The 23,229-nt window shown below is 45.3% G+C and overlaps 1 protein-coding gene across 1 annotated transcript in view; it reads left to right on the top strand.

The window, feature by feature from the left end:
• flii.L (FLII actin remodeling protein L homeolog) overlaps positions 1–22,007 on the top strand; it is a 28,414-nt gene extending 6,407 nt beyond the window's left edge. The window contains exons 2-30 of the mRNA XM_018236617.2: positions 1,982–2,092; positions 4,376–4,447; positions 5,787–5,867; positions 6,925–7,010; positions 7,158–7,319; positions 8,070–8,173; positions 8,429–8,604; positions 8,907–9,064; positions 9,146–9,230; positions 9,537–9,693; positions 9,865–9,998; positions 10,141–10,353; positions 10,556–10,735; positions 10,973–11,055; positions 14,013–14,087; positions 14,173–14,256; positions 14,979–15,150; positions 15,245–15,349; positions 15,438–15,629; positions 15,855–16,040; positions 16,195–16,334; positions 16,820–17,057; positions 17,791–17,945; positions 18,039–18,099; positions 18,382–18,510; positions 19,848–19,954; positions 20,591–20,696; positions 20,916–20,981; positions 21,234–22,007. Of these exons, the coding sequence (XP_018092106.1) occupies positions 1,982–2,092; positions 4,376–4,447; positions 5,787–5,867; positions 6,925–7,010; positions 7,158–7,319; positions 8,070–8,173; positions 8,429–8,604; positions 8,907–9,064; positions 9,146–9,230; positions 9,537–9,693; positions 9,865–9,998; positions 10,141–10,353; positions 10,556–10,735; positions 10,973–11,055; positions 14,013–14,087; positions 14,173–14,256; positions 14,979–15,150; positions 15,245–15,349; positions 15,438–15,629; positions 15,855–16,040; positions 16,195–16,334; positions 16,820–17,057; positions 17,791–17,945; positions 18,039–18,099; positions 18,382–18,510; positions 19,848–19,954; positions 20,591–20,696; positions 20,916–20,981; positions 21,234–21,368 (3,753 nt within the window). The 3' untranslated portion in view covers positions 21,369–22,007. The remainder of the gene's footprint in view (positions 1–1,981; positions 2,093–4,375; positions 4,448–5,786; positions 5,868–6,924; positions 7,011–7,157; positions 7,320–8,069; positions 8,174–8,428; positions 8,605–8,906; positions 9,065–9,145; positions 9,231–9,536; positions 9,694–9,864; positions 9,999–10,140; positions 10,354–10,555; positions 10,736–10,972; positions 11,056–14,012; positions 14,088–14,172; positions 14,257–14,978; positions 15,151–15,244; positions 15,350–15,437; positions 15,630–15,854; positions 16,041–16,194; positions 16,335–16,819; positions 17,058–17,790; positions 17,946–18,038; positions 18,100–18,381; positions 18,511–19,847; positions 19,955–20,590; positions 20,697–20,915; positions 20,982–21,233) is intronic.
• Positions 22,008–23,229: the final 1,222 nt, after the last annotated feature.

Below are 23,229 nucleotides of genomic sequence, written 5' to 3'. Positions count from 1 at the left end.
AAAACGATCAATCTCTGTCAGGCCTTGCCTTTAGGGCAGAGACATATGCTCAGATTCGGGGAGATTTAGTCGCCCGGTGATAAATTGACTCTTCTTCAGGACGACTAATCTCCCCAACTTGCCTCCCGCTGTCTAGAATGTAAATCGCCGGCGGGATGGTACTTGGAGTGCTTCGTTTTCCGAATTCGCCCGAAGTTTCCTTGTAAAGGAACTTCGGCGACTTCAGAAAACGAAGAGCGAACAATTGCCATCCCGCCGGCGATTTACATTCTAGCCAGCCAGAGGCAGTTTGGGGATATTATTCGCCCCAAATTTGAGGAGATTTGTCGCTGGGTGACTAATCTCCCCAAATCTAAGCATGTGTCTCTGCCCTGATAGGAGTTTGTACTTAATGGGTGGGACTTGATCTTGGATATCTATGATCCCCCTTTTAGCAAAGCGAAAAGGTTTAGAGGCGCTGCTCTAGGATGTGAGTAATGGCAATTTGGCTAGGCTCATTTTGATAGGCTGTGACACTTTTAAACTCGGCCTATCACCGCTGATTTGCTTGTACTGGCCAACTTCATATGAATCCCTCTGAGGCAAGTGGATTTCACCTTAGGGTGCACCGCGGGCCACCGGATAAGCACTTTTGGTGACTTTCTGGGACTGTTTATGTTGTAGAATTGGGGTAGCAGCACATTTTTAGGGTGTCCAGTGATGCATTTTCTAGACCGCCTTTGTCGGTAGAGTCCATTGGTGGCCACTTATGCATCATGGTAATGTTTATTCTGCCACGTTGCACAGCAGTGCTGTAACTGCAGTCACCGTGTAACCATGGCGATACAGAGACACATAGGATACTGTTGCAGTGTTATTGTGTTTCAGAGACTTCATTTAATATGTAAATAGTTATTTTACCCTTCAATCTTCATCATTCTCTGTGTATTGAATTATAAGAGTGGAGCCCCCCTCAATAGTACAGAGAGGGTTGCATTAGACCCCCCCCCCAAAGACATGGTTGACACATCTGTATTAGAGAGACTGCATAATAGCTCATTATCTATATAATTAACAGTAAATGAAGTTATGGCATCGGGGGTTAGAATCCAAATTAGGATCTCCGTGATCCTTTAATACAGTGACACCTCCTTCTGCTGTAGTCATTTAAAGACATAGGATAAATGAAAAACCCCTAATTTTGTAGGGGTGTTGTATATGGTGTTGCTTTTACATGGTGCTAAAAATGTCTATTATCTTTAAAGATAGCCCCTTTATTGGAGCTCCCTATAGATGTTCTCTGGTCCCTGTCTGTGTTTCAAATAAGGGGTGGGTGTGTCCTAACTGTCCCTGCCAGAAGCACAGTAGGAGGGGGACAGCCAATCGCAGCCCTGCAGTCATACAAGCACAGACAGGCTTCAGTTCCCTATCAGGTCCTGCTAGCTGCTGATTGGTTCCTGTCCTACAGTTCAGTGAGCAGAGAGCGCTGGCTCCCCTGCACAGTCTGGGAATTCAGGGAGCAGGAAGTGGAAGAGAAGGGAGGGATTATTAGGGTTTTTGCAGAAATATTCAACAAATCAGCCTGAAACACTACTTTTTTTAAGCACAATTCTACTATATCTAAATGAGTATAACGCACTGGTACATTCTTATTTTTTACACACAATGTCTCCTTTAAAATAGATGATAAAAAACATATTTTTAGGTCCTGAAAAAAAAGCTGAATAATCCCTGTGTTGGCGAGATGCATCTGTTGTGGCTGGATGAATCCGAACGCAAGCACCTGATAATGTGGCCACTAGGATGCGCTGTTCCATTATGGTTTCCTTGCTAGAGAAATAATGGCAGCACCAGGCTGATTACAATACCCTATGGCACTGGTAACCAGTAGTATGCTCATTTATGACAGTCCCTGCTGCTCGGTAGATTGCAAGCTCTGTGGGTTAGTGTGGCAGTATGTAATGTCGGCTAATGCTAATCTGCATGTTCTCTCTCTCACCAGGGCGGCTATTTCCCGGAGGATGTGAAGTCTATGAGCAGTCTGAGATGGCTGAAGCTCAACAGGACGGGTCTGTGTTACCTGCCGGAGGAGCTGTCCTCCCTACATAAGCTGGTGAGGCTCATTCTGGAGACATGGTGCAACTCCCAGCACCCTAACTGCACATACACAAACACTAGAGGGTGGAAGTTTCCCATTACATCTCTGTTCCTTTTGGCTAATCTCTCACATGGACACTGAGCTTATTCACTTCACATTGCCCCACCCCTGCAGAGTCACCTGACAGCATTAGGGTGGGGAGGGCACCCCGTGCAGGTAGATTCTTATTGGACAGGCCCCTGCATTCACTATCAATACCTGAGCCTCAGACCCTGCAAGTGATGGCGGAGAAAAAAAAAGTACATTTTAGGAGACCAAGTATACTTACATTTCCAACTCCCAGCAACCCACTTACAGTCTTTAGCTTGCTGGGAGTTGAACAGCTGGCTCCAGGAGACGTTACAATAAACAGAAGCAGGCGCACAGTGTTGTAATCTCATTGCACAATTGTCTCTGTACGGGAACCACACAACCTCTCTGTCTCTTATAATCCACCCCTCCCTTGTTCCTCTGCCCTCTGTCTCTAAATGCCCCAGTGTGGATTTCTTCCCTTCCCGGGGTGAATAGACTTTTCATCTTTCTTTGTGACCCCCATTTTATTAGTCCTTTAAAGGAGAACTAAAGTTTAACTTAACTAAACTTAACTTCTGTACCAGCCCAAGGCAACCACAGCCCTTTAGCAGTAAAGATCTGTTTCTCCAAAGATGCCCCAGTAGCTCCCCACCTTCTTTTCTGCTGATTCACTGCACATGCTCTGTGCTGCTGTCACTTACTGAGCTTAGGGACCCACTCACAATATACAGTACACATAGAATAGAAATGTCACAATATAAGGCTGATTAGTAATTAATACAGATAATTACTACATGGCAGCACAGAAACCAGTGCAATTAGCATCAGAATTTAATAATCAGCAAACCTGTAGAATCAGCTTATATTACAGCCAGGGAAGCTCATTTTCTGCTGGATAATTAGTGACGAGCCCTAAGCTTAGCTTCTCAACAGCCAATCAGAGCCCACTGAGCATGTGAGTGTCACAGACACTTTCCAAGATGGTGACCCCCCTGTGACAAGTTTGAAGTCCTGGATCATTGCTGCTATTGACAAGCTGAAACTTTAGCCTCGTGCAATAAGTTCAGTGTATAAAATATGGCAGTTTTAGCCACATTCATTTTTAGGGGGTTAGTTCTCCTTTAATATTCATATCTTCCCAGAATCTGATTTGCTAGAGATTTTCTCCAATCAGGAGAGTTTGGGGATACACTCTTAGTTGGTGCAACATGGGGGCTTTCCGCTTGTCATACACTCACTGTCTAGATTGGCAGCCCCCGGCCTGTAATCTATAGACCCCAGTGGTCCATGAGCAGAAATCATCTTGTAACAGGGCAAACTCCAATCCTTTATATGTGGGGGTGGGGGGTGCAGTGCATAAAGCTGCTGTAGGAGTTCTTACATGTATCAGCCGTTTGCCTGTCGTCCTACTCCCTGAGCTGCACTGGATCCCTCGCTGGTGGCTGTTTGGGCAGAGTGCACCCTAATTCTGAGGTTCCCATCTCTGTACTGGGTGCCCCTCTGTGATCCAGTTACTTTCACCCTTCCCAATTAGCAGGTTACTGTGCACAAAGGTTAATTAAAGGTAAGTAAACGGTAGAATTCTGGTAATTTATTTGGTGCCTGGAACAAGCAGCCGCTCTCAACGTGATGCATCTGGGTTCCTTTCTAAACTATACCCCAAAATGAATACTTGAGCAACAGTTAACATCATATTAAGTGGCATATTAAAGAATCTTACCAAACTGGAAAATATATTTAAGTAAATATTGCCCTTTTACATCTCTTGCCTTGAGCCACCATTTCGTGATGGTCTGTGTGCTGCCTCAGAGATCACCTGACCAGAAATACTGCAGCTCTAACTGTAACAGGAAGAAGTGTGGAAGCAAAAAACTCTGTCTGTTAATTGGCTCACGTTACCTGGTTTGCCATGGAATTTTGAATAAAGGCATTTTTAACGATAAGGTGCTGTACGAAGAATTCTTTGGCTCATGTGACCTAACATGTATGGTTTGTTTGTGTGCACCGTGAATTGTACGATCCCAGGGGGCGGCCCTTATTTTTATAATGGCAATTTTCTATTTATGATTACCCAATGGCACATACTACTTAAAACGTATATTCTGAAAATTTACATGAAGCAGGGTTTTACATCTGAGCTGTTTTGTGTAATATCTTTTTATAGAGACCTACATTGTTTAGGAGATATAGTTTTCCTTTAAATTCTTTCTCTCTCCTCCCACCCAGGAGCACCTATCTGTCAGCCACAACAGCCTGACTACGTTACATGGAGAGCTGTCGTCCCTCCCTTGCCTGCGGGTGAGTACCTGGAGCAATTTCCGCAGCCCTCCTCTCTCGACATTCAGGAGTAACGATGTACCTGCCGGACCCTGCTCATTCACCACAACTGGGAAAACCCGTTTTGTTTTTGGGGCTTTTGTTGTGTGTGTCAGTCCCAACTGAGGTTGCCACCTGGCCGGTATTTTACTGTCCTGGCTGGTAAAAATGATGGCTGATCCAAATGTTATAAATAGGGAAAAAAGATAAGTATATAGGAAGGGCAGTATTTTTTTCCAGAGGGGTGGCAACCCTAGTGCCAACTGACTGAAGGCCAGACATGATTGCCCTTTACTGACATAGGAAACTGTTGTTCAATGGTTGTTTGAAAGCAACAAGTATCAGCCCAGAGATCCATTCATATCGATCTACAGAGATCACAGAACCTGTTCTACAGACTCTTCTAATTGTGTGTTTAATGGGACTATACCAAAGCCCTTCACTCCCCTGTGCAAACATAACGCTGGTTTTAGGATGCGGTTAAAGGGGAAGTATCCGAAAACACTTGGTATGTATTCCCCTTCTGCTGTATAGGTAGTGCAGGTTGCATACCTAATATCCATCACTGCTGTGTTCCGACTTTCAGTGGCAAGCTCCCCCCCCCCCCCGGGCCTCTCATATAGACACACACAGTTTTTTAATTGTTGCTGCCTGGGGTGGTTAAATGGGGCTGCTATTCCCTTCTCCGGGCCAGACACCTTGTACAGGTGAATATTGCACAGGATAGGGGAGGTGCCTCGTCCTTGCCATTTACACTGAATATGAACCCCAACAGTAGGGATGCAGCGAATCCACTATTTTGGTTTCGGCTGAACCCCCGAATCCTTCGCGAAAGATTCGGCTGAATACCGAATCCAAATTTGCATATGCAAATTAGGGATGGGAAGGGGAAACCAGGTTTTTTTCTTAATTGTTTTGTGAGAAAAAGTCACTCGACTTCCCCCGCCCATAATTTGCATATGCAAATGAGGATGCGGATTGGATTCGACAGGGCAGAAGGATTCGGCCGAATCCTGCTGAAAAAGGGCGAAACCCGAAACGAATCCTGGACTAAGTCCATCCCTACCCAACAGCCTTGTGACTTTAAGGTACTGAACAACCAAAGGAGATTATGATGCAATATTTTTGGGGGAGGTCTTTCTCCCATGTGAATATGCAAATAAGGGTTCAATTCTGTTTCACTGTTTTGGAATATTATTATTATAACTGAAAGCTGAATCAGCCAGCAGTCACTCGGGTTTCTACAGCCGGTGCTTATGTTTGGGTGCCCCAAATAGGAAACCTGTTCCAATGACTGATCTGTTCCTTCCCTCTCTCTCAGGCCATTGTGGCACGAGCCAACAGCCTTAAAAATTCAGGGATTCCCGATGATATCTTCCAGCTGGACGAGCTCTCTGTGCTGGTGAGTTCTCTCTCTCTTATGTCTCCTGTCACTGTTTTCATATGTCATTATATACTCTATATAAACTTCTCAATAACAGAGGATGATATAGGCCATTTTAAAAAAGGAAATGGACTACTTGCCACCCTGTGCCTTTAGGGTTAATGTAAACCCTGATGATCGTAACCCACCGTTTTACACACCCTGTGCTAAATGTGGCCCAAAAGTTCTTAAAGGGGTTGGTTCACCTTCAAACAACTAGTTGGTTTCAGATAGATCAACAAACATAACGACTTTTTCCAATGACTTTCTGTTTTCTACGTGTCACCGGTTTTCTAATATTGAAGTATAAAGTGTCATTTTTCACCTTCTAAAGCAGCTCTGGAAGGGGGGGTCGCCGACCCTGTAAAATGTTCTAAATTGATACATTTCTTATCTTTGTCCCTGCTGAGCAGAATCTCTGGCTTTCATTAAAGGCAGCTGTTAGAATTGATACAATAGTCGCTAATACTCCAGAGATGCTGCTGAGAAATGGATCAACTAAATGTAAAATTGTAACAGTTCAGAATCTGCACCTGAATTACTGAGCTGCCAGACTCAAACACCACAGACAGAGACATTCAAATTTAAACTCAGAATCTGCACTGAAATCAATTTTTCAAAAGAGCAAACTGATTTTTTTATATTTAATTTTGAACTCTTGAGATGGAGCTAGACATATTGTCAGTTTCACAGGAGCCCCCAGTCATGTGACTTGTGCTCTGATAAACTTTTCTGAAACTCTTTCTGAAAGCACATGACCAGGCAAAATGACCAGATATGGCGTCTACAAACCAATATTACACCTAAAAACTCTTGTTGGTTCAGGAATGACATTTTAAATGGTAGAGTGAATTATTTGTAGTGTAAACAGTGTAATATTTAAATAAAAACAACACCATAAAAATCAGAATCCCTTTAAAAAGCTTGTGACATCACTGGAAGGGGTGGGGAGAGGTCCTACAGTGGCCCATGAGCCGCTTTTTTGAGGCTACGAGCCATTTACAGACTGTTGTTGGCATTGATTGTCTCTTCATAGGACCTCAGTCACAATCAGCTGAGCGAGTGCCCGCGGGAGCTAGAGAATGCCAAGAACATGCTGGTGCTGAACCTCAGCCACAACAGGTAAGAGGCAGAAACAAAGGTGATTTATTACCCTGAGGTTGCATGTTGTTCTTGTAGGCAGCAGGGGGAGCCTGCATTTTTATTTATTGGTATCTTTTATTATTGACTCGGCTTTTTAACACTTTCTTTTTCAATGTGTTTCCATAGCATCGACAACATCCCCAACCAGCTGTTCATAAACCTGACGGACCTGCTGTATCTGGATCTGAGTGATAACAAGCTGGACAGTTTGCCCCCTCAGATGCGGCGGCTGGTGCACCTACAGACCCTCATCCTGAATAACAACCCGCTCTTGCATGCCCAGCTCAGGTCAGCATTGGGGAACTGGCATGGGAGCTAGCTTTGGATCAGGTGATTCTGGCTTTAAATTAGGGATGCAACGAATCCACTATTTTGGATTCTGCTTAACCCCCAAATCTTTGGTTCAGTATTCAGCTGAATCTTTCGCAAATGCGAACCTTACTTTGCATAATCAAATGAAGACGGTGGGGAGACAAAAAAAACAGATACATTTTTTTTTTACTCCCATATTGTAATGTTCACGTTATCTGGAACCTTGAACAGTGTTGGGTAGACTCACATGCACAGGGAATCCCTGTGGATTCCGGTGTTCACGGACGCCCTTTTGGGGCTCCGAGATTTGGCAGGATATGTAAATAGAAGCCAGCTTGGGCACTGTCAAAATGAAATATAGGCATTTTAAAAGATGTTTGGCGCCAAAAATTCAAATTCTGCGGTGAAATATGACGTCATGACACTCAGCGTCAAGCACCGGGTGAACCACCGTAAGCGTCACTTCAATATGTGTGACGTCATTGCTGGATGCGCCTGCCCCTCAGCCAGGAAGAGACGCGCCGGGAGGTAGGAACTCCAGCAAATCTCCCGGCGTGTCTTACACTTGTTTTGTGACAAAAAGTCACATGATTTTAAGGATTCGGTTCAGCTAGGCACAAGGATTCGGCCGAATCCTGCTGAAAAAGGATGAATCATGGCCAAATACTGAACCGAATCCTCGATTTGGTGCATCCCTGCTTTAAATCAATCCTGTCTTTTTAACAGGCAACTCCCTGCAATGACCGCCTTGGAAACCCTTCACCTGAGGAATACGCAGCGCACCCAGAGCAATCTGCCTACTTCACTGGAAGTCCTGACCAATCTATCAGGTGAGCCGGGAAATGTGCAGATTCCTATATCCTTTAGATCTGAAGGAATAGGCCATGGATTGGTGATGGTAATGGCTCAGGCCAAAAGAGAATCATATTTTTATGTTTGTTAACTAAAGTTTCTTGTATGGATCTTGCAATAGAACTTTGCTGGGTGTCCTTAACCCCAAGGACTCTCATATAAACAGCAATGTTGGAGGAATCTGGAGTTTGCAAGTTTCTTTCCTGCTCATTCTTCTCTATTACACCTTCTAGACGTGGACCTATCCATGAATGAACTGACGCGTATCCCTGAGTGCCTTTACACACTTCCTAACCTAAAGCGCCTAAACCTCAGTAGCAACCAGATCTCCGAGATATCCCTGTGCATCGACCAGTGGGCTCAACTAGAGACCCTCAACCTGGCCCGGAACCAACTCACCTCTCTCCCTGTAAGTCTCCTGGCCTAGAACTAACTTTCCTTCCTATAGATTCCTATAGTTCATTGGCCTAAATATCACCTCACTCCCTGTAGGTTCCTTGGGTTGGAACCAGGTTGTCCAAGTCCTCTGTCTCAGAAATCCATGAGTCAGTCCTGAATTAGTCTCTGTCCCCACAGAACTTCTACTGGTTCTGGATATTTCATATATACAGTAGATCTTGGGATTAGGAACCCAGCAGAAGCAGCACATGGTGGCATTGGTAGGACCTGCTTTTGTTTCATCTCCCTAATTCTTCTCTTTTCCATTTCTAGTCGGCCATCTGTAAGCTAGCCAAGCTGAAGAAGCTATATCTTAACTCCAACAAGCTGGATTTTGATGGTATCCCTTCGGGAATTGGCAAGCTGTCCAACTTGGAGGACTTTATGGCTGCCAACAATAACCTGGAACTCATCCCTGAGAGCCTGTGCAGGTAAAAATGGTCGTCATTATCAACTTTTTTAAAAAAAAGACCCAGTTCATTGGAATCACTTCTCCTTTCTCTCCATAACAGGTGCAGCAAGCTGCGGAAGTTGGTCCTGAATAAGAACCGTCTGGTCACATTGCCCGAGGCCGTTCACTTCTTGACAGATTTGGAGGTTTGTTTCCACCTTCAGCAGGGGATTCTGTTGCCTTTCTGCCTCCACTAGATGGTGCTAGCTCTTAACATACATTATGCACAAAGATAGATGGAAAAGCCTATCTATTAATCTTAGAGGACTCTTTTTGTTGTCATACAAAGCCATCACTTAAATAAGATAAATAACGTGTGATGTAGAACATAAACCCCTATTTTGATACATGCTTGATGCTGGAGTTAGATCCGCCCCATCCAAGAGGAATGACACTATAGAACAAACAATAAGAAGCAATATCCAATTATAGTCTTATACATTTCTCTGCAGGTGCTGGATGTCAGAGAAAATCCCAACTTGGTGATGCCGCCGAAACCAGCTGACCGCACATCCGAATTCTACAACATAGACTTCTCATTGCAAAACCAGCTCCGTCTTGCAGGAGCCTCCCCTGCAACTGTTGCTGCCGCCGCCGCTGCTGCTGGGGGTAAGTACAACTGTGTCCCCATCTTGTCTTGTTGATGCACCGTTTGTAATGCACTGCACCCAGTGGGTTTAGCATAGACTTCAATGGACCTCTTTGGGAACTGGACTGGTTACCAGCAATATATACTCTGTACCTCTGCCTTAATTGTTTCCTAATCTTTTCTCCATGCAGGCAGTGCTACAAAGGATCCTTCAGCCAGAAAGATGCGCCTGCGCAGAAGGAAAGATTCCTCCCAGGATGATCAGGCCAAGCAAGTGCTGAAGGGAATGTCAGATGTAGCAGAGGAGAAGAACAAGAAGATACAGGTTGGTTGGAACCAGAAAGCCTACAAGCAATGAGCCTTGTAATGTATCCAAGCCTGGCACCTGCTCATCTCCTTGTCAAGTGATAAACTTTCCTGGGTGCACCATGTTCCTCTCCAGACTGGTCTCTTTCTTCTCTCACCAGGAGAACGGCGACATGAAATACACCGACCTGAAGGCAAGACGCTGGGATCAGGGGCTGGAGAAGCCCCACTTGGACTATTCTGAATTCTTCACAGAGGATGTTGGGCAGATTCCGGGCGTGACGGTCTGGCAGATTGAGAACTTTATACCCACTCTGGTGGATGAGACTTTCCACGGGAGATTCTATGAGGCTGACTGCTACATTGTGTTAAAGGTAAAGAACACTCTGTATAGGTAGTGCCACATTGTACCCTTAGAGTCTCCTAAAAGCACACGTTTGGGATTGTCGACTTACAAACAAATATTCACAAAGAGTTAATTTATTTGGTTGATGCCATGAATTTTACTACCTCCAAAAGACCTTTGGGTGCTCTGAGACTCTGACCACTAATATGTTTTATTACTCTGTAAACCAGACGTTCCTGGACAGCAATGGGGCTCTTCACTGGGAGATCTACTACTGGATTGGCCAGGAGGCCACGCTGGACAAGAAAGCCTGTTCTGCCATCCACTCCGTCAACCTGCGCAACTGTCTGGGGGCTGAAGGTCGCACAATTCGGGAGGAGATGGGTGATGAGAGTGAGGAGTTCAGTCAGGTGAGGGTTAAAAAAAAAGCACACAATGGTTAGGGAATGCTGGCCATGTAATGGAATACTTCCCGGTGGATTTTGAAGGTGTTCAACTGAAGGGGGAATCTAGACACACAAAGTGGTTGGTATTGCAGCATATGCATGAAAAAATATGTTTGGCGAAATGGGTGCCATTGTGGATGGGATTTGCCATTGGGACATGGATTGCCAAGGAACAGCCTGTCTGTATTGATTTCCCTGTAGGTGTTTTACAATGATATCACTTACATAGAAGGCGGAACAGCCAGCGGGTTCTATACAGTAGAAGATACACAGTTCATCACCAGGTAACATCCTGTTAATCTGCTACATTGGGAGTAGAGAGATTACTATTTAGTAAAGATGGAGTCACAAGAAGGAAGTGTGTGGTAGAATAATAAGAGGTGCAGGACTATCCAATGTTATCAGCAGCTTGTTTCCTGCAGGTATCACTCTGGTGTTTCTCTTACGTCGGAGGGGGGACACAGGAACTATGGGGTAAAGGGCTCCTCCCACCAGGAGGTAGGACACTGCTGTGATGTCAGAATTGTGACTCCGCCCTCTCTCATTTACCCCTTGCATGTTGCCTGACAGGCTCAGTTTTTTCCGTGTCCTCATCACAGGAGGTTCAGGACTGGCCTCTAGAGAGGCCCTATGCAAGGACTTAACTTGGGCCAATATACAGCACTGGCAACAGGGGTAAGACCTGAGTCAACAGCTTGTCTGTACTCACTGCGTAAGCCCCCTTTGCGTGACCTCCCCTCTGCACAGTACCTTCGGGCACCTTAAGGATATAGACTACAGGTAAGTCTACACAAGCAGGCCAGGGTCGTGTGTTTGCCGAACCAGAATGGAAGATCGTAACGACAAATGCCAGCCTACACAGCTGGGGGGCAACATTCCAAGGAAGATCAGTGCAAGGAACATTGTCGGCAGAAGAAGCACTACTCCCGATCAACCTATTAGAAATCGGAGCAATTCGACTAGCCCTTCACAGGTGGCATGACCTTCTCAAACACCTGCCGGTGCGCATACAGACAGACAATGCCACCGCCGTGGCCTATATCAATCGGCAGGGAGAAACAAGAAATAAGGCAGCAAACAGAGAGGTAACCCCCATTCTAGCCTGGGCAGAAGATTCCACGATTCACATCCCGGGGGTGTTAAACGTGGAGGTGGACTTCCTAAGCAGACACTGAGTAGATCCCGGAGAATGGGAACTCCACCATGAAGCCTTTCAACTGCTGGTAGACAAGTGGGGAAAACCTCAAGTCGACTTGATGGCCACCAGGCAAAACTGCAAGGTTCCCAGTTTCTTCTCACGATGCCGAGACCCACTAGCAGCGGGAATAGATGCCATGGCAATTCCAGCTGGCTTACGTCTTCCCTCCTCTTCCCATGCTTTCTCGGGTACTCAAGAAAATTTGCAGAGAAGGCAAGGTCATAGTAATCGCACCGTGCTGGCCCAGGAGGTCATGGTATTCAGACCTACTAGCTCTCTCCCTGGAACCACCAGTCATGCTACCTCTCAGAGGCGATCTTCTGAGTCAGGGTCCACTTCGGCACAGGAATCCCAAGCTCTTTGCATTAATGGGATGGCCCTTGAAGCCTCTATCCTAAAAGAAAAAGGGGTTTCACATCAAGTCATACAGACCATGATAAGGGCTCGAAAACCTACTACCTCAAAAATCTATCGCGGAACCTGGAATTGCTACTGGTCATGGTGTTCAGAGCACGACATTGATTTCAGAGAATATAACATTCCTCAAATTTCTACATTCCGGTCTAACCAAGGGACTCCGGCTAGGATCCCTAAAGTCCCAAGTATCGGCACTCTCCATTCTTTTCCAACAAAGACTTGCTCTACAAGAGGATGTGCGTACTTTTCTACAGGGGGTTTCCCGACTGGCAACCCCCTTCCGACAACCCGTTCCTCCCTGGGACTTGAACTTAGTGCTCAATGCACTTCTAGAAGCCCCATTTGAGCCAATGGACTCACTGGATCTTCCGGCACTCACGTGGAAGATGATTTTCCTAGTAGAAATTTCCTCCATTAGACGCATATCCGAAATTGGGGCACTGTCCTGCTCACCGCCTCTTCTCATCTTCCAGGAAGACAGAGCTATCCTCCGCACTGCTCCTGGATTTCTTCCTAAGGTGGTCTCCTCATTCCACATAAATTCAGAAATCATTCTTCCATCATTCTGCAACCATCCACAGAATGAAAAGGAGGCCAAATTGCAGAAACTTGATGTATTTTTAGCGCCAAGGACCTATGTTACTCGCACAAAACCCTTGAGAGAGACTGACACCTTGTTCGTCATCCCCTCAGGCCCAATTAGGCAGTCCTGCCTGGCGCAAAAGAGACGCCTTCCATTCCGCTACGTCCCCACTCTACCAGAGCATTGGGAGCCTCCTGGGCTCACCGCCAATTGGCATCTGCTGATCAGGTCTGCAGGGTGGCCACTTGGGCTCCTTACATACCTTCACAAAATGTTACCAACTGAACACTTACCTTTCCGCAAAGGCGGCAGTAGGCCCGAAAAATCCTCCAAGCGGTAGTTTCCAAATGAGTTCCTCCCTCCCTTGGTTTGGGGCAGCTTTGGTATGTCAATTGAAGAGGACACTCGCACACCCGTTGTGTAAATATTCGGGTTTGCTCGGTGCACAGTGATTGGAGGATACGGCAACCTCCCAGTGAACTGCATAGAAAATAACCACACGAGACTTGTGTCTGCAGGGCAAGCCCTTGCAAGAGTTTTACTGCGGTGGTGCAACGTTTCAGGGCTCCGCCCCTTTGTCAAGCCCCAAAACCTTGCACCACCGCAGTTAAACTCTTGCAAGAGCTTGCCCTGCAGACACACGTCTTTGGTATGTCCCCATAGTTCGTGTTTCCCCCTCCAACGTAAGAGAAAGGAAGATTTATGTACTCACCGTTAAATCCTTTTCTCTCTAGTCGGAAGGGGGACACAGGACTTCTCTCCCGGAACTCCATTCTGTTCACAGTTCAGCCATTCTTGTGGAATTGTTATGTTTCCAGTTCACCGTTTCTGTTTGAGTTCTTTGTAAGCAACTGAGCCTGTCGGGCAACATGCAAGGGGTTAAGGAGAGAAGGAGGAGTCACAATTCTGACATCATTGCAGTGTCCTACCTCCTGGTGGGAGGAGCCCTTTACCCCATAGTTCCTGTGTCCCCCTTCCGACTAGAGAGAAAAGGATTTAACGATGAATAATACATAAATCTTCCTTTCCCTCTCTTCTTTCAGGCTGTACAGAATTTACGGCAAGAAGAATATCCGCCTGGAGCCGATGCCTTTAAAATCCTCCTCCTTGGACCCTCGGTTTGTACCTGCAGCCCATTATAACCCAGAGCTAATTGTAAGTGTTAAGCACCAAGCATGGCCTTACTCTGTCCTTCTCCTCCAGGTTTGTGCACCTGCTGGACCACGGCATGGAAATCTTCATCTGGAGAGGATCTCAGGCCACTCTGAGTAACACTACCAAGGCCAGGTAAGGAGCGGCACAGAGAAGTAACGCAGGGGGTGGAGGGTTCCTGCACTTACAGCGCTCACACTAGCCTTTTATATGAGTGAGAGCGGAGGGCTGATTTTTATGGGTTCTATAAAGGGGGCACTTGTGTATACCACTGCACATGCAGATCTCTAGATCTAACACAACAGCTTGTATAAATACTCTGCTGTGATTGGAGGGTCTAAATGCACTTTAAAGTATAGCAGACTGTGAGGGCCCTGGATGCTTGCATGCAGCTATACAGGGGGATCTTGAGGCCTGCATTTACATGTAAGAGGTCTAGATGCCCTGATCCCCTATTCTTGTCTACATAGTTCCCCTAAATGCCTCTAACCCAGGGGTGCCTGAAAGGTAGATCAGAGTCTACCAGAAGACCTTTAGCTGGTGATCAGTAGATCTCAAGAAACTGTCAAGAAACAGCTTGTCTATATCACCCTCCTATTTCATGCTTTTCATTCAGATATTTATTCTAAGGATACATAAGAAATAGTTGTTTGTTAAATATAACAATATACATTTTCTTATTAATGAATATTTAAGTAATATTTCCCATGGAACAGACTGCTAACAGTGATATTATGGATGTAGATCATAATGGTACAACATCACTAAAAGTAGATCTCATATTAGTAAAGTATGGACGCTCCTTGCTCTAACCTTATGCAATGGTCGACCTCTCACTCCCTTTCTGTCTCCTTCAGGCTGTTTGCTGAGAAGATCAATAAGAATGAGCGAAAGGGGAAGGCAGAGATCATACTGCTCACCCAAGACATGGAGACGGCTGACTTCTGGGAGTTGCTGGGCGGGCAGCCCGATGAGATCAAACCCTGTGTTCCTGACGACTTCCAACCGCCACGTCCCAAACTCTACAAGGTACAAAGATCCAGGCTGTGATGTGTGTGTGGGGGATGTTTGCCTTGTATCTGCTCCCCTTGGTTTGTCTCCTAAACTACAGCTTTCCCCCTAGGTTGGCCTTGGCCTGGGCTACCTGGAGTTGCCTCAGATCAATTACAAGATTTCTGTGGAGCACAAGAAGAGGCCCAAGATCGACTTGATACCAGAGATGAGGCTGGTGAGACCTTTAACCCTCCTTGTCCTGTATATTAAAGTTGAATAACACTCCTCCATATCATACCGTGGATCTACTTTCTGCCTTGCAGCTGCACACCCTGCTGGAGACAAATAGCGTTTACATCCTCGATTGCCACTCTGATCTCTTCATCTGGATCGGCAGAAAATCTTCTCGACTGGTCCGGGCGGCAGCTCTGAAGCTGGGACAAGAGCTGTGCAGTATGCTTCACAGACCCAAACACGCCATAGTGATCCGGAACCTTGAGGGAACCGAGTGCCAGGTGATGAGCCCTGTGCTGCCCTGCGACCCACTATTATTCTTTGTAGGGAGAACTTCTCTATTTGCTTATCACATATATCGGGTATGCATAATATACTCAATATATGTGATATAGAGTTTTGGGTCACTAAATGTGGGGGTACCCTTGGGTTGTTTGCACCTCACATGAAACGTTTGCATCTTTGTAGCTGCGCTCAGCTGATCTGTGTCCCTATTTTTTAACCAGGTGTTCAAGTCCAAGTTTAGGAATTGGGATGATGTTCTGAAGGTTGACTACACGAGGAATGCTGAGAGTGTGGTACAGAAAGAGGGCCTGTCAGGCAAGGTAAAGAAAGACGTGGAAAAGGACCAGATGAAGGCCGATCTAACCGCGCTCTTCCTTCCCCGGCAGCCTCCAATGCCGATTTCTGAGGTGAGAATTGTCTTTGGGACTTACTGTATAACAAGTTCCTGAATTTGATGCTATAAAAATAGATACGAGCGTACATTCTATGATAAGGAACAGAATCTCTAGCTCTTAGTCGTTGCCCCAAAGTGAAGCAAAACTTACCATGGGAATGTTACAGGCAGAGCAGCTGACGGAGGAGTGGAACGAAGATCTGGATGGAATGGAAGGCTTTGTACTGGAAGGGAAGAAATTTGCCCGTCTGCCCGAAGAAGAGTTTGGGCACTTTAACACCCAGGACTGCTATGTGTTCTTGTGCAGGTAACTCATCTAATTGGTGGGCAGGATGAGTTACATGTGTAGCGGTTACTAGCAGAACTAGGCATCTAGATGTTTAGGTGTTGCATTAGTGGCCCAGACTGGCAATCTGTAGATTCTGGCAAATGAGGGGCTGCTGTAAGTCACTATTTATTGGGCTGGTGGGGGGGTTGTTTGGGTCTCTGTATATGAAATGCCAGTCCAGACCTGCTTTGTGGACATTAAGCTGTGATCTTTTCCCATATAAGACTATGATCTTTTATGTAGATGAGCAATTCCCAATCTGTGGAGCTGCCCCCCCCCCCATCATCCCAGGGGTGCCTGGAGCAGCCTGAAGGCTAGGCAGAGCAGAGCAAGATTTGGGGTGCATACCCCTTAAAGGAAGAATGTGATTGGTTAAGACTGGTCACCTTGTCTTTCCTTGTATCCAACCTATCACTAATGTGGTCTTGTGCAGAGGTGCAGTACTGATATTGTGGCACTTGCAGGTATTGGGTTCCGATAGAGCAGGATGAAGAGGAGAAGCAGCACAGCAAGAAGAGGAAAATCCACCAAGATGGAGAAGAGGACGAAGACGAGGAGGATGAGGAAGACAAGCAGCCAGAAGAAGATTTCCAGTGTGTGGTGTATTTCTGGCAGGGCAGAGAGGCCTCCAATATGGGCTGGTTGACTTTCACATTCAGCCTTCAGAAGAAGTTTGAAAGCTTGTTCCCAGGAAAGCTGGAGGTATGTCCCATTGAATTCTGAGTTCCAGCTCACTCGTCCCTGTTGTGATTTGGGTGCTGTGGTGTCACTGTGTCATGTATTGTTGGGGCCACTGTGTTATTATGATATTGTCATTACTTTAAAGGAGACATTGTGTAAAAAATAAAAATGTACCTGTGCATTATACTTATTTAGATATTGTGCTTTAAAAAGTAATGTTTAGGGCTGATTTATTGAATATTTCTGCAAAAACCCTAATAATCCCTCCCTTCTCTTCCACTTCCTGTTCCCTGAATTCCCAGGCTGTGCAGGGGAGCCGGCGGCTCTCAGCTCACTGTACTGTAGGACAGGAACCAATCAGCAGCTAGCAGGACCTGATAGGGAACTGAAGCCTGTCTGTGCTGGTGTGACTGCAGGGCTGTGATTGGCTGTCCCCCTCCTACTGTGCTTCTGGCAGGGACCGCCCACCCCTCATTTAAAACACTGACAGGGACCAGAGAACATCTATAGGGAGCTCCAATAAAGGGGCTATTTGTAAAGATAATATTAATTTTTAGCACCATGTAAAAGCAACACCATATATTACTCATAATTGCCTACACACTTAGGGTTTTTTCATTTATCTTATATGTCTCCTTTAAAACACTTTAATTTTTTTTGGTGTTACTGTTGACTGCTGTATATTTTATTCTGTATACAGTGGGAGAGCCCAAATGCCCTGTACATACAAACAGACCGACTTTTCATTTTCTAGGTGGTCAGGATGACCCAGCAGCAGGAAAATGCAAAGTTCCTCTCACACTTTAAGAGGAAGTTTATTATCCACAAGGGGAAGAGGAAAACAAAGGACGTGGGGCTTCAGCCAAGCCTGTACCAAGTGCGCACCAATGGGAGTGCTCTGTGCACCAGGTAGGACTGAGAAATATTCCAATCACTGCTCTGTATTGTGCTTAGTCTGAAGCTGCTCATCCCTCTCTCTCTCCTCTCTCTCTCTCTCTCTAGGTGCATCCAGATTAATACAGACTGCAGCCTGCTCAATTCTGAGTTCTGCTTCATCCTCAAGGTGAGTCCGTCCTCTCTTGTTCTACATTTTGGCTTTCACATATACAGTTCATCCCTGCTGTGTACCGCGATGTAGCGCTGGCGAAATATACAGTACGACATGTTTCTATGACATACTTGATCAAGGTGATGATGTCATACACAGCAGTCTATGAAGAACGTAGCTGACCATTCAAGTCCCTTGGAAGTCCATTGGTTGTCCATTTTTATATTAGAACTACCCATATGTGTGTTGTTCTATGTGGCTGTAATGCATAAACCCCATCACTGTTCTATCTTCCAGGTGCCCTTCGAGAGCATCGATAACCAAGGAATCGTGTACACGTGGGTGGGCAGAGCCGCAGATCCCGACGAAGCCAAACTCTCTGAAGACATCATGAATCACATGTTTGATGACACCTACAGCAAACAGGTTGGAACGAGAGGGTTCTGGTCCTGTTAACCTCTTACTCCTTCCACCAACTGTTGGCACTGCAACGTCTTTACTTTTGGTTTTAAAGGAACAGTTTAGTATAAAAATAAAAACTGGGTAAATAGATCGGCTGTGCAATATAGTTAGTTAGCCAAAAATGTAATGTATAAAAGGCTAGGGATGCACCGAATCCACTGTTTTGGATTCGGCTGAACCCCCGAATCTTTGGCGAAAGATTCGGCTGAATACCAAACCTAATCCGAATCCTAATTTGCATATGCCAATTTGGTTCGGCCAGGCAGAAGGATTCGCCCGAATCCCGAACCGAATCCTGGATTCGGTACATCCCTACTAAAGGCTGGAGTGACTGGATGTGTAACATAATTGCCAGAACACTACTTCCTGCTTTTCAGCTCTCTTGATTTCCACTGATTGGTTACCAGGCAGTAACCAATCCGTGACTTGAAGGAGACCACATTGGACATAACTGTTGCTTTTTGAATCTGAGCTGAATGCTGAGGATCAATTACAAACTCACTGAACAGTTATGTCCCATGTGGCTCCCCTTACAGTCACTGACTAACTCAGAGTTAGAGAGCTGAAAAGCAGGAAGTAGTGTTCTGGCAATTATGTTAGACATCCAGTCACTCCAGCCTTTATACATTACATTTTTGCCTAACTAACACTAATAGAAATATTTTTTATTTTACAAAGTCTATCTATATTCCCAGTTTTTATTTTTTACGCCAAACTGTTCCTTTAGGTTTTTACTGGCTCAGCCTGCAGGTTCAGCTTTGCCAAAGTTTCCATTGTCTCAGCTTTCTGACCTCTACCTTCTTCTGTTGTGTTATAAACAGAAAGCAGACATCGCTTTGCATCATATGGATGTTTGAACATCAGGGTTTGCGGCCAATCAAATAGGGCTCTACTCACAGAGTAAAGTAACTCCTGACGAGGGTGGAAAATACTCCTTATACACTGTGAATGCTGTGATTTTGGGGTATCAGTAACAAGACTTTGTTTATAGCTTACACCACTAGGAGACGGCACACTTCAATTGTAGAAAATTCCTTCCTCTGTGCTACGTCCCTATTCGTCCAGATCCTCTTGATGGGCAATCATGTGCCTGCTATTGGCCAATTATCTTCAACCCGAGGCAGTACTCCCATGTTTAACATCACTCCCTGTTCATGGAGCCAACCATTGGAGATAGAGATTTTCTATACTCCATAGTCCCCACTCCCACTCCCACTGGATTAATGGGCCTCCAGTGCTGGATTCTGATGCTTTGGATCTTTCTATCATCATTTTTTCTTCTTCTTTATTTCTGTTTGTAGGTGATAAATGAAGGGGAAGAACCAGAGAATTTTTTCTGGGTCGGCATAGGAGGCCAGAAACCCTATGATGAGGATGCAGAATACATGAAGTATTCCCGTCTCTTCAGGTAGGTGCTTGTTTGTGCCATCTTCTAGATACCTTTTTACGGGGTAATATAAAAAGAATAACACCGTTTGATTGGGTCTAGTAACCCATAGCAACCAGATATTTGCTTTCTAATAGGGATGCACCATTTTGGATTCGGCCGAACCCCTGCATCCTTCATGATAGATTTGGGCTGAATACTGAACAGATTCCTAATTTGCATATGCAAATTAGGGGTGGGAAGGGGAAAACATTTACTTCCTTGTTTTGTGACAGTCATGCGATTTCCCTTCCTGCCCCTAATTTGCATATTCACATTAGGATTCGGTTTTGGTTCGGCCGGGCAGAAGGATTTGGCCGAATACGAATCCTGCTGAAAATGGCCGAATCCTGGATTTGGTGCATCCCTACTTTCTAACAGTTAACCAATAACTAGCGGCTGATTGGTTGTTATGGGTTACTAGATGTGTAGCAAACGTTACACCTTGTATTAAACTCCCCCTTTAAGACTCATGATTAATCGGACATCCCGACAAAGGCTCCGTGGGCGAGTTCTAGAAACAGCCGGCCTATTGCCTCCTCGCCTGGTTCCAGCCTAATAACAATGTGTCCGACATGCGGCCTCTGCCATTGATCCTCCCATCTTGTTTCCCCCCAGGTGTTCCAATGAGAAGGGCTATTTCTCGGTGTCGGAGAAGTGCTCAGACTTCTGTCAGGACGACCTCGCGGATGATGACATTATGTTGCTGGACAATGGCAGGGAGGTAAAATAAAATGTGAAAAAACGGACTCATCCAATATTTATGGTGCATAGACTGTGCCCTGAAACCCTCAATCAGGCCTGTGGTTCTGCCTCAGTGTGGGGGAGGGGGCCCATACTTTGCCAGGGGAGGAGGGGTGGGTTAAGGCTGAAGGACATTCAGTTTGATATTTGGGCTCAATCCCGACTTGCGCTTTGAGATGTCGTTGCTTCTCTTTTCCAGGTTTACATGTGGGTGGGAACACAGACCAGTCAGGTGGAGATCAAGCTGAGTTTAAAGGCCTGTCAGGTATGTTTGCTCCCATGGACCCTGAGCCTTAGGTGCTGCCTGATGATTTGGATTGATCCAGTTTACATGTAAGAAATGCTCGTCATTTTAACAAGTTCCAGTGCGCAATTCTGCAACTGTCCAGGAGGTGGCACACTGCTCAGTCCTACGCGAGGGGCATATTTATCAACATCATCATCAAGGGGTGTGGGCAGGGTACCCCCCGAGTACTTTATTTGATTACACAGCTGCAATTCTCTTCCTTCTCCCCAGGTTTATATTCAGCACATGAGAGCCAAGGACACTGAGCATCCGCGCAAACTGCGCCTGGTCCGCAAAGGTAACGAGCCTCACGCCTTCACGCGCTGCTTCCACGCCTGGGGCGCTTTCCGCAAACCGCCAGCCTAGATCCGTCCCGCCATCCACAAGACTTTATACCAAGTTGTTCTAGTGCCCAAAGAAGATGATCCCACGCTCGTGACCAGTTCTCGACCCGTGGGAAGTTAAATGGCACCTCTGGTCAGTGGTCGGGTCTCATCATGAAGGCGTCTGCACCTTAGTGGGGAAATATTTTATATATTGTCCAACCCTCCAAACGGCATTGGCGCTCACTGCTACTGCGTGTGGTTTTATATTGAGAGGTGGTGTGTAACACATTCTTACACTAGGTGGCGCTCTTTGCTGGGATAGGATGAGTCGGGCGTTATAATAGGGCAGGCTTGGTGCTCCAGATGACTTTAAGCTTCAACTCCCACTTTAAAGGATAAGTAAACCTGTAAAATAAGTGGATGTATAATCAATGTGGGTTATTCTAAGCACTTTGTAATTAGATTCATTATTTATTTTCTTTTTATTCCAAGATATTAAAGGGATACTGTCATGGGAAAACATGTTTTTTATCAAAACACATCCGCTAATAGTGCTGCTCCAGCAGAATTCTGCACTGAAATCCATTTCTCAAAAGAGCAAACAGATTTTTTTATTTTTTTTATTCAATTTTGAAATCTGACATGGGGCTAGACATATTGTCAGTTTCCCAGCTGCCCCCAGTCACTTGACTTGTGCTCTGATAAACGTCAGTCTCTCTTTACTGCTGTACTGCAAGTTGGAGTGATATCACCCCCCTCCCTTCCACCAGACTGGTGGGAAAATGACGAGCAGGTGGTGCTGTTGTAACAGTTCATGTATCCCTTAATAGCTTGGAATAAAAAGAAAATAAATAATGAATGTTAAATTACAAAAGTGCTTAGAATCACACCCTCGTCAATTTCATATTCACTTATTTTAAAGGTTTTCTTAACCTTTAAACTCCGTTGTATTTCAATGTCATCTGCAGGGTGGTGTTAGACTGCCCATCTCTGTCCTAGGGCTGCAGTTCTTGCTGCAGTATCAGTCGTCCGAAAGCACAAGTTCACCGCTGCCCCTTACCTGTAGTTGTGACCATTAATCTCGGCCGGCTCCGTCACAACATGGAGAAGCGTTTGCCTTTCTATAGAAGGAGGGGCAGCAAGTTGGCCGAGGAACCATAAATATATTAAATCACCACTATACTCTATTTATACAAATGAATATTTATATATAAGGATCTGAAATACTTGCCTGTAGGGGGCGCTCTGTATAAAAAGGAGGAAGAGATGAAATAACAGTGATGCTTATTGCCCCAATGGTGGAAGTGGAATTCCTTTGCTTTCCGGTTTAGTATTCAGCGTTCTAGGACAGTGACAGGGCTACCGGCTGCTCGCACCACCGGGGAACCTGGGAGTTGTAGGTCTGCAAACATAATTTATAGAGCATCACACAATATTAAGGGGCAGATTTATCAAGGGTTGAATTTCTAGTAATGGAAGTTTTTTTGAACTGCCATAACATCGAAATTCGAACAAAAAAAGACCAACCGAAATTTAATAGAAAATTCGAAGTTCTTTTCTGAGGATGAATAGGACGTATTCGTTTGAATCGAAATAACGCCATATTCAACTCAACGTTTTTTCAGACAAACTTTGAATTTTCAAAGTCCGCCAATTGACTCCAAATCGGTTCTAGGAGGTCCCCCATAGGCTAAAACGGCAATTGGGCAGGTTTTCGATGGCGAATGGCCAAAGTCTAATTTTTAAAGAGACAGTACATGATAAATTTCGATATTGTAAGTACACAAAAATAGCTCAAAATCTGAATTTTTTACTTTGAATTTTCACTTCGACCCTTGATAAATCTGCCCCCAAGTGTTTTCTATTTTAGACTGTTTTTGCTTGTACCCAACTGATGGTCC

Source organism: Xenopus laevis, chromosome 9_10L (assembly GCF_017654675.1).
Source record: "Xenopus laevis strain J_2021 chromosome 9_10L, Xenopus_laevis_v10.1, whole genome shotgun sequence".
Taxonomy (NCBI): domain Eukaryota; kingdom Metazoa; phylum Chordata; class Amphibia; order Anura; family Pipidae; genus Xenopus; species Xenopus laevis.
Note: the sequence above shows the minus strand (reverse complement) of the source record. Positions and strands in the feature narration are given on the sequence as shown.